The sequence below is a fragment of the Fukomys damarensis genome, unplaced genomic scaffold (assembly GCF_012274545.1).
Source record: "Fukomys damarensis isolate Sample0158 unplaced genomic scaffold, DMR_v1.0_HiC HiC_scaffold_3, whole genome shotgun sequence".
NCBI lineage: Eukaryota > Metazoa > Chordata > Mammalia > Rodentia > Bathyergidae > Fukomys > Fukomys damarensis.
In genome coordinates, this window is record NW_022900915.1 from 19,080,498 (window position 1) to 19,091,959 (window position 11,462).

The 11,462-nt window shown below is 38.2% G+C and overlaps 1 protein-coding gene across 1 annotated transcript in view; it reads right to left on the bottom strand.

Annotated features, from left to right (window-relative positions):
* Pkd2l2 (polycystin 2 like 2, transient receptor potential cation channel) overlaps nt 1-11,404 on the bottom strand; it is a 24,535-nt gene extending 13,131 nt beyond the window's left edge. The window contains exons 1-6 of the mRNA XM_033765620.1: nt 11,353-11,404; nt 10,447-10,548; nt 7,464-7,597; nt 5,390-5,646; nt 4,153-4,157; nt 929-1,145 (exon numbers count right to left, since the gene is read on the bottom strand). Of these exons, the coding sequence (XP_033621511.1) occupies nt 929-1,145; nt 4,153-4,157; nt 5,390-5,646; nt 7,464-7,597; nt 10,447-10,548; nt 11,353-11,383 (746 nt within the window). The 5' untranslated portion in view covers nt 11,384-11,404. The remainder of the gene's footprint in view (nt 1-928; nt 1,146-4,152; nt 4,158-5,389; nt 5,647-7,463; nt 7,598-10,446; nt 10,549-11,352) is intronic.
* Nucleotides 11,405-11,462: the final 58 nt, after the last annotated feature.

The following is an 11,462-nucleotide window of genomic DNA, read 5'->3' on the forward strand; positions in this document are numbered from 1 at the left end:
TGGAAATAAAGTGTTTGTAAATGGGGAGGGGAGGAGGGGGTGAAGGGAGGGCAGGGACAAGAGGAAAAAATGAGAATCAAGACCTATTATGTAAAGGTACAGAATCCCAATGATGAATGTAACTGTATTTGTATACCTAGATTGTACCAATAACCTCAATAAAAAAGAAAAAAAAAGTATAAAAAATAATTCCAACACTAAATATAACAAGGTTTTGAAGTTCACTGTATTTCTGGTGTTCTCCATAATGTGAGATATTTAAGAATTGGTGATAATTTAAGGAACCAGCATTTCTATTGCAATTTTACAATGCAGTTCTTCCTACCTAAAGATTTATTGATACTGGAATAAAAAAAATAAAAGAACTGTTAGACCGAGAACAGCAGTGCACACTTGTAATCCAAGCACTCTGGGATATTGAAGCAGGACGATCACAAGCTTGAGCCCAGCATAGGTGGCAATTTAGAATGAGTATGTTTCAAAATAAAAAATAAAAAGGGCTGAGGACACAGCTCAGTGTGAAAATCCTGGGTTCAATCCTCAGTACCATAAAAAAAAAAAAGAGAGACTAAGCAATATAAAGTTAACACTGTAATTCTGTGTTCCTAAATATATTCTGAATTTATTAAACAATGAATGTGATGTTGCTGTACCTTTTTTTTCATCATCATCGTTATTATTTGTGATACTGGAGATTGAACCCAGGATCTGTGCGTGGTAGGCAAGTGCTATACCACTGAGCTCCATCCCCAGCCCCTTTTTCATTGTTGACAGAACTACATGATATCATTTTAAGAGCTACATTATATTTATTTTAAATTTTATGATTTTGATATCAGCACAGCCACGCACAAAATGGAAACCTCAGTGAGGTCTCTGGATGAGTTTTAGATTCAGTATACTAATACAGAAGTTTTGAGTCACTTACCTAACGATGCAAAACAGATTTACATTAGCATTGTATAATGAAAAGTCAATAAATATAACCCTGGTCCCTCTTGTGATCCAGCTGTTCAGTCGAAGGTCAGTGAACTTGTTTTTGGTTTCAGATTTTGATTTTGATAAGGTGAAAATATATCCCCCATTTTGGTAAACACCAACGAATCCCCAGTGCCAAGGCGAGTTGGTGTTAGAAGTAGAGTGTGCTTCCATCTGTTAGAATTAAAGAAGTTATGGAGAAGAGATGTGAAAGCCTAGTTGAAAAGTAGTCAAAGAATTTAAACTAAACTTTAGTTCCAATGTCATAGTTTTAAAAAAGTTTTACTAGCAAGTTCATAAGTATTATGGTAATTTTGAAGCAAGATAATGGATTAAAGATTAAGTTAAAAGGACTAAGGCAGTATTTTTTATTTTTAGGGCTTATTTTGGGTAACACACTGGACAAAGTGATACAAGAAAAGTGGGAATCTAGAAATTATGAGTTTTTTTTCTTTAACATATTGTCTCTTTGGTCTTGTATTTAGTTTTTGAGTGGGGCAAGAATATCAGGAGTTTTGATTCACAAATATCTCAGAATGAGGGTAAAGTGCTTTATTGTTTTGTAAAGTCATGTATCATTATAAACTTTGTTACAATGTCTGCATTTTATGTAGCTAGTTTAACTAAAGTACATAAATAAAAGTAAAATATATATAATTTTTTTTCTCATTCCTTTTACCTTTTTTTTGAGGCACGTTCTCACTATGTTGTTGAGACTGACCTGGAACTCACTCTGTAGCCCAGGCTGGTCTCAAACTCACAGTGATCCTCCTGCCTCAGCTTCCTGGATGCTAGGATTATAGGTGTGCACCACCACACCTGGCTCCTTTTACTTTTAATTTTGAGGTAATTACAAGAACGCTTTGATTCTTAATTTTAGTCTCCTGATTCAATTCCCCAATATATATTTGAAAGGGTGCCCAAAGATTATTGCTTAAACTTTTTTTCTATTAATACTATGTTTTTATCAGGGTAGGGAGAGTGGGTACTGAAACCACTAGGAAAAAATACTTATAAGTATTGTAATTGTGATGACTGTTATAATTACATTACCAGGGATTGAACTGAGGGTCTAAAGTATGCCAGGCAACCACTCTAACACTGAGACCCAGACCCAGATCTTTTAAATTTCTTTTTCCACATCTTTTTTGATTAGTATATATTAATTATAATAGATAAAAACATTTTTATATTTTTTCTCTTCGTATGGTTCATACATTAATCAATTTGGAGTACAAAACCAACATTGCATTCCTGGAATAACCCTCCTATCATGTCACGGCATCTGATTTTTTCTTAGTGTTAATGGACTTGGTTTGCTCTTTAGCTGAGAGTATATGTGTCTATAGTCAGAAGAGATACTGGCCAGCAGTTTTCTTATAATTTTTCATTTTGGCATCAGGGTAATGCTGGCCTCTTAGAAAAAACTGAACCATCTTCTACGGTTGTATGTTTTGGAAGTTTGTGAAGAATTGGTATCGCTTTTTTGTTTTATTTTGGTTTTTGGTACCGGGGATCAAACTCAAGTCTTTGTTCTTGTGAGGCAGGTGGTGGCACCACTGAGCTAAACCCTGGCCCTCTATCACTTTTTTGAATGTATGGAGAAATTCACTAGTGAAGCCTGCTGGGCCTGGGAATTCTTTGTGGGGTGGTTTTTTTTGGTATTGGAGATCGAACTCAGGATCTCATGTTTGCCAGGCAGGCGCTGTGCTGCTGAGCTACCTCCCTGGGCCCTTTGTGGGCGTTTTTAAAGGACTACTTTGGTATCTTTTTGTTCTAGTTAATATTTTCATCTTCATCCAGTTTTAGAGATTCATGTCTTTCTGGGATGGGAGTTCGTCCATTTTGTGTCTGATTTGTTGGTGTGCAATTATTAGCGGCCTTTCCTGCCACCTCTCTGACTCCCTTCTACTGGGTAGTGACAGCCCCTCTCTCATTTCCCTCCTGATTACTGTGAGTCTTCTTTTTCTTGGCCTAAACGTTTGTCAATTTTGTTGATCTTTTCAAAGAACATATTTTAGGTTTTGCTGGCTTTTCTATTTTTTTATTTTACTTATTTTTGTACTAATGTTCATTATTTCCTTCTGCCTATTTTAGCTTTAGTTTGCTCTTTTTCTGCTTCTCAAAGGAGAAGTTTGTTTTATCAAATTGGAATGTTCTTTCATGACATGGACACGTGCAGGAATAAAGCTCCCATGAACACTGTTTACTGCACACCAAAGTGTTTGAGTTGTTTCATTTCTGTGGATTTTAAAGCAGTTTCTAATTGCCCTGGTGATTTTCCTTTTGATCCAGTGGTTCTTTAGGAGTCTTCTTTAATTTCCACCTATTTGTGGATTTCCCAAGTTTTCTTCTGCTACTGATTTCTAAGTTAACTAACTCCATTGTGACCGAAGAGCCATCTTGTATTGTTTTGGTCCTTTTGGAGGTGCTGGGCCGAGCTGTATGGCTTAGCCTGTGGTCTGTCCTGGGGAACTGTCTTAGTGACTTCCCTCACTGCTGGCCTAAAACACCTGGCACCCACAATTTAAAGGAAGAGAGGTTTATTTTAGCTCATATTTCGGTTCAGAGTCACCTGGCTTCGAGGGAGAAAGCGGCAGAGGGGCATGGTAGAGCAGAGCTGCACAGGGCATGGTGGACAGGAAACAGGATTAGTAGGTTTCATTTTCGCAGATTTGTATATGCACATAACATACTTTGATCATTTTCACACACACACCATCATTCCCTGTCCTCTATTTCCGTTTAGATTTCATTTTGAGTCACAATCGCACTAAGTAGCCTTGAACTTTCAATCCTCCTGTCTCAGCCTCCAGAGTATCTGGTATTACAGGCATGGCACACCCCTATTTATACTTTAGCAAAAGTTTCATTGTTGTGCTTCTGAGTGTTTTCTGCATGTGACCGATAAACAGGAAGATTTATTAAATCCACTCTCTCCTGGCTTCCAGTTTTTAACAGCTAATGTTTTTAATTAATGAACTTTATGTTTTAGATTACATTAACAAGTGCAGGTTGTTTCTCATTTTGGTGTGGAAGAATGACAGGTACTAACTCACAATTTAAATAAATTATATAGATGGTAAAGTAAACCTAATCCATAGTGTCAATTTTAATATATAAAGTATAGTTATCAGAATTTAGAATATTGAAATAAAATATCGGTCTTGAGACTCCAACTTAAAATGTGAATTAAATAATTGATTTATCCTATAATTTTATATTTCAAGAGAGTTAATATTATCATAATATTTATGAGAATGTGTCATCATACTTATGAATTTATTGGATTAGAATTAGGCAAGCCTCAAGAATGTCCAAAACTCATACAGATTAGAAAATAAGTCAGTCAAAACCACAAAGCAATTATTAATACTGGGAAGTTAGGGGAGGTTGTTTGAGAAAGAAAATAGAATTGAACTTTTTATAATATAAATTGATAATAGTAATCAGAGTAATTATATTGAAAGGCTAAGAGGAACAGGGAGTTGGCATAAGAGCTACATGACAGATTATCTTCCATGGTGGAATGGATATATGCAATATAAAAACAATAGATACATAAATTATAAAATCAAGTATTAGCAGAACAAGTATGAGTTTAGAGGCAGGAAGCAGAGTAGCTATTTCTAGAAAATGGGCATTATTGGTAGGAAAGGGTAGATCTTTGTAAACATTTGTATCACTTTTTCATAAATACTACATACAAAAAAGGTTTAGTCTCTCCTTGCTATGATTTTCATAGGATTATAAAAGCACAAAGTACAAACAACACTGATACCAGCAGCCTCTGTGTCCATGCAGGTGGTGCCAGGACTTTGGGCTTTCACATTTCCAATGTAAATCAAAGACATGAATGTGTACCAGCTCTGGCCTCAGTCACTATGGGAAACAATGGCCATAGTATGTTTGGCAGCCATATTCAGACAATGTCTGCAAAGCACCCTGATCATCTTTTGTACCAGCAGCCACAAAAGATAGCACTGCAGTAAGCCAGGATGGAGGAGGAGGGAAGTACAGAACACACCAAAGACTCTCCTAAGGATCTCGCAAAGTTTGTTTTTGGGGAGAGTGGCCAGGGAAAAGCTGACTCTTGCAGAAGCAAACAATGATGTTTTCCCTGCATTCACTGTGACTAAGGATTTCTTATTAAAAAGAACAACAAAATACTTTGCACTCTCAGGTAAGCAAAAAACAAAAACAAGACCTCCCAAAACCCAAATAGTTTTTGTTCTTCCTTTAATAAGCATTGCTATCTCCAAATCTTCCTTTGATACTGTTGTTGAAACAGTTACCTTAGCAACCAGGCCCCAGCCTGTATTACTTGAGAAATATACACATTTTTATAATTTTTAAAAGATGCAAAGGTTATCTGCTAGAAAAAGTTACTGTATAATTTTACACTACTTACTCAGTACCACTTTTGATGCCAAAATCAGACAAGTCTTCATTTTCAGAAGTATACTTGCCATAACATTCACTCATCAGAGCCTGAAAGGATGAATGGACCTTGCATGTATTATTGCGAACTTTTAGCTGCCGAACTCTGGGGACTCCAAGAAGAATGTTCTCATAGTGGATTCGACTGCTGTTTCTTAAATTATACAGCTTTTGGTTATTGTACCATGAATCCCAGTACAAACCTTCCAAAAGGGGTCCTTCCATAAACTTTATATAGAAAGAGAAATATGTTTAGAAGAATATTTTCACATCAAGAAATCTGTTTTTATGCATTATACGTGAGAAATGTTGGGTATGAAAATTATCAATCAAATAACCATTAATATTAATGGTAATGATATGGTCTTCTGGGTAGTTAACACTTACCAGGGCGCAGTGTGTAACAGGTATTGCTCTGAGCACTTTACAAATATTAACTCATTTAATCATTTAACCCTTGTATTTGAGTCCATTAAAACTTGCCCTCCAAAAGGACAAAAATGAGAGCTGGTTATAGCTACACATCGTGACTTCACCTTGGAAGTGTCTGTAACCGCCACCCTTCAATCTTCTTCCACAACTCAGTGTGTGTTGACTGCTATGCTGGCCCTGACCCGAACTGCTCATTCTGAGAGATCCCAAGGCCAGAGCTCATTGTTTTGCCCTTCATCATCTTTGCCATTGGCTATGTATATGTCTCAAGGTCACACAGCAAACAGAGGCAAGATGAACGTCACTTCCTCTCCTGCCGTTCACGTTTCACCAAGTTGAAACCAGTGACTTAGATCACTTGGTCCTTATCCCACACTTGTTCTCTCATTCTCCTGCCTCCCTGGTAATTTTAAATTTCTAGCATGGCATTCATGCTGACCTCTTCCAATTGACGTTTGGCCCTTTCCACTTCATTTTCCATCTGCCCACAGTGCCAAGCAGTTCCACATGTAGAATAACTTACTGCACACATTGTTCCTTATTCCTAGAATGCCTTTCCCTTATTCATCCTATAAAATGGAGCTGCATTATCATCACTTCTGAAAGTTTCCCTTAACTGCCTCATGCTTTTATACCCAAATGTTTGTGACACAGGATAGTTGAAATTGCTATTCCCTTCATTGATCTTTCTTCATGAGTTTCTTGCTGTGTCAAGTGTAATGGCAAAACTAAGTCTGTACCAGTGCTGAAGCAATGCGCCAGTCAATCTTCATTGTCAGCTTCACTGGATTAAGAGACTCCTGGACAGGAGAGTGGATTGTGGCGCGCTAACCTCATCAGCAGCTAACCCTTGATGAGCTCACAGTTGCATGAACTATTAGGAAGTGAGTCCTAGGGGTGTGGCTTTGGGGACATATCCCGGCCCCTTCCTTCCTGCGTTCTGCTTCTGGCTGTCCTTCCTTCTTGCCCTTTTACCTTGGATCTGGGAAAACAATGGACTGAAATCTCTTAACTGTCAGCCAAAACAAACCTTTTATCCTGAAGTCGTGTTAGTCAGGTACTTTGTCCCAGCAGTGGAAAAGTGACTAACACGAGTATAACATAGTATTCTCTCTCTAGACTATACATTACTGTAACACACACACACACACACACACACACACACACACACAAAGGTTACATATCAAAATGTCTATTATACCTTTCTGCATAATTAAGAGTAATTGTTACTAGTATATATTTTATATACACATTTATGGACTGACTTTTTAATCTTTTCTTTCTTTAAGTTGGAATCAAATAATAGGCCTTGCAAATGCTAAGTAAATGCTCTCTATTCCCACCCCTTCAGAGACTAACTTTAGGCCCCAACCCTCCATAAGAAACAAGTCTCATATTTTCCAATGACATAGGAGTGTTGAAAATACATACTTTTAAAAAATTATAAGTACAGTATCACACTATGAACATATATTCTCAGTAAGCACTAAATGTTGATTATAACAGCTTAAAGAAATGTTACTCATTTTTACTCATTCTTATATTTCCTGCTTACTATTGCAAGGGTTTATGGAATACCTAAAAGGCTACTTAATCCACATTGTATACCTTACCTTCCAAAAATCAGTTATGCTGCAAATAGACTTAAAGTTGGTTCTTTCATCACCAGGGACGGAAGTATCCAAAAACAGAGATGATATAACTTTGTTAAAGTAATACATATGTGTATTTACCATCCCAAAAGTCACTAAGGAGAAGAATTATTTTTGTTTAAAAACTCAGTTTATCAGGATAAAAAAATGTTACAATTTGTTCCCAGTTTTGAAAATTCAACTTTGTTTTGTCTAATTATAAAAGCCATAATTTAAAAAAAACTAAAAGAGAAATACCCAAAGTGGGAAGATGCTTCTTGTAATCTCACCACTAGAGTTCAACTGGAGAAGATTCTTCAGGTTTTATTAATACAATTATAAAGAAAATAATTTTGGGCTGGGGATTTACCTCAGTGGTACCCCATCTGCCTTGCAAGCACAAGGTCCTGAGTTCGATCCTCGGTACCAAATAAAAAAAATTCATCTTTACAAAAATGAGGACAGTTATGTCTATTATTTCTATAATTGGCTTTTTCTCCATGTTGCCAATAGGCACTAGAGTAAGATAAGCGCTTAAGGTTGTAGACTTTCAAAGGAGGGGGAAGTGAGAAGGGAAGGAGATATAAAAAGAACTAAGATGTGTAATGTACATGTACCATATCCCCATGATGAATGAATGTAATCATTATGTACTGCAAACATGTATACTCCAAACATGGACTAATAAAAATAAAAAAAATTTAAAGGCTGTGGACTTTGAATGCAGCTATTTAAAGGTTTGAATCTGATGTCAGGGATAGTATCTTTTACATGCAGGTTTCATTGTGGAAGGTGAGATGATGCATATTTAAAAATATGCTTTGGCATACAGTAAAAGTTTTAAAAAATATTAAGTGGCATTCTTATTCAGTGAGTTTAGAGTTTAGACGAAATATGACTTTTTGCCAGAAGCCCTTAATTGTTCCAAACCATGTATCTTCAACCTCATCCCATGGCATACATGTCTGCCATTCTTTAATAGCTGTAACTGTCCCACTGTATATATACTAGTGTTGAGAGGCTGTTTCCAATTCTTACTATAAAAAAGGTCTTAAAAATAATATTTTATGTATAATTTTCTAAATGTTCTATAAGCACTTATTATTTTTGTACTAAGCTTTTATAAACCAGCCTAGGACATCTTAATTCATAAAGTTGGCTATAGTTTTTTATTTTTTTCTATGGATCGAACTCTGGTCTTTGCACTGAGGTACATTCCAAGCTCGTTTTTTTGTTTAATTTTGAGACAAAGTCTCACTGAGTTGCCCAGGAGGGACTCTAACTTGTGACCCTCCCAAAATTCTGGGATTATAGGCGTATGTCACCACACCAGGTTTAAAGTTGTCTTTTTTTTTTTTGGTACCGGGGATCGGGGATCAAATTCAGGTCTTTGAGTTTGTGAGGCAGGCAGCAGAACCCCTGAGCTAAATCCCCGGCCCTACAGTTGTCTTTAAGCTCTCACTCAAATTTATTCTTGCAACACCAATTAATTAAACAACTGGTTTATAACTGCCTGTGTGTAGTATAAACCGACATGAGATAAATCAGGCAAGTGAATTTATGCTGGGTGCTATAAAGATAAAATGCTCTTTAATATGCCCTTTCAGAGATTAAATCACTGCCACTGACACCCCAGTTAAGAGGGACTGCAGTTAGAGAAGTTTTTTCAGTCCTCCTTAAGGACTCACATTGATTCATCACAAGTATGTATAACTACTAACTGCAACACCAAGATCAACTTCTATGTTTGGCTGAATTTGTACATGGATTTGTGAAACTGAACTAATACTTTATATGGCTCTGAAAGAATAAAATTACAAGGGGTGATCAAAATATACAGTGAATGTTAAAAAATCTTTTTTAAAAACTCAGGACCTTGTGCTTGCCAGGTAGGTACGACACCACGGAGCTAAATCCCTGGCCCATGTTTACATTTAAAAATATTTTTTACAGTAAAAGACACTAATTGTCTTTATTAATTATTAATGACTAATTTGTAATAATTTATTATTAATCAATGACTAATTGTCATGAAGTGTCTTCTACAGACTCCCTCTTTCTTTGAACGTGCGTACCCCATCATTCTTGCCACTGTCTGAAGCGGTTCTGGAAGTCCTTTTGTGTTTTTATGAGGTAGGATCACAAATATTACAGTGGATGCTGCTGCTGAGTGCCACTGAGCAGAAATGCAGAGTGTCCTTATCCGTCTTATTACCAGATCGGGCATGATGCAACCTCGGGCTCCTCCCTGGTCAAAACGATCATGAAAAGTAAATGTTTTGAATCAGTTCAGGACAGTGAGGCAGCCACAACAGTGTAATTAAAGACACTCACAAAAGAAGACTTACAGAGCTGCTTCAGAAAGTGTTAAATATGATGGGATAAGTGTTCGAAGAAAGGGGGAGTTTTTGAGGGGGATTAATACCAATGTGTCTTTTATCATAACACAGTTTTAAAAATTTAAACGTTCATTGTGGTTTTCAGTCACACCACAATTGCCAGCCCAAGGGATTATGTTTGAAGTAGATGTGCCAAGCAAAAGGAATAATTATATTCAATCAATGTTGACTAGAGAAGCTTTTCATCATATCTATGACCTTTTGTCCTCTGTGTGTGGTACTGGGAATTGAACCCAGAGCCTCATGCATACTTGCTTATGTCCCTAGCTTTTCTGAATCTTACTTTGAGATAGGGTCTTTCTAAATTGCCCAGGGAGGCTGGCCGTGAATGAACTTATGATCCTCTCACTTCAGCCTCTCAAGCAGCTGAGATTACAAGTATGGGAAACTATGTCCAGCTAAGTTTTAACCCTTTAAAAGCTGGAAATAGTGTCAGTCTTTGGATAATGATGTTTTAAAATGTGTCATCGGCCGTAAACTAGAGAGCTTATGATTTTAAAACTCGTTTTATTTTCTCATTTCTAATTTTAACTTCTAGTTCAGTGTTTTTATATTTGTGTACTTACATATACAGAGGTTTATTAGAAAAATTAAGTAGAGTAACAACTCCTGAAGTGTGGTTCTAATTTCTACTTCTTTTCTGTAATGCAGCTTATGTTTCGAAGGCCCTGTGAGATATAAAACAAAAGTTTCTGTGCATTATGTAATTAATAATATATATAAACAGCGATTTTGGTACATAGTGCAAAGGAAAGCTCCCGGGGCTCTTCAGTATTTTTTCTCACTTTTTTTTGGTACTGGGAATTGAATTCGGGTCCTTGCGCTTGCAAGGCAGGCCACCGAACCGCTTGAGCTAAATCCCCGGCCCATTTTTCTCACTTTCATGAGCCACAGAAAATCAATTTTCCCAAGGAATAAGGGAGGCAGTTACGGCCACATATACCGACAAGCTTCATAACACGGATGTCTCCTCACCAGGTTTTGTTTTTTGTTTTTGTAGCGGGGATCGAACTCAGGACCTTGCGCTTGCGAGGCAGGCGGCGGCACCACTGAGCTACATCCCCCGCATCGGTCAGTCTTAAGAGCAAAATACAAAACAACCCTCTCCTGCGTCCCTAACGCTTTGCTGTCGGACACTGCTGCGGCTGAGGCCCGGCGAGGGCTCGGTCACAGGCCCGACTCCCACGTCCGGAGAGGACCTGGCTGACCCGCCCAGCGACGGTCACTGCGCCGTAGTCAGGGGCCGCGGGGGAGCCTCGGGCACAGCGCTAGCGCCGCGTCTTCGGGCATCTTCCCCGTCTGGGAAATGGGATTCTGTCTCTTTTGGCTTCTCCAGGGTAGTAGTGAGGGGTAGAGTGCCGGCGGTCATTCTCTCTCACAGGAGTGGAGAAGTGCGGCTAACGAGCTCCTTCCTGGGATCTGGAAAGCCAAACGGGCTCTGCCTCACTACTCCCCAAGGGGACGGCTCTCACCGCCTCTGTATCGGTGAGACGCCTCGACCATGGCGAACCCCGACAGACCGCTAGCTCGACGGCCGGCCTGCCGCGCCTGCGCAACAGTCCCGCGGCGCGCGCTACCTCGC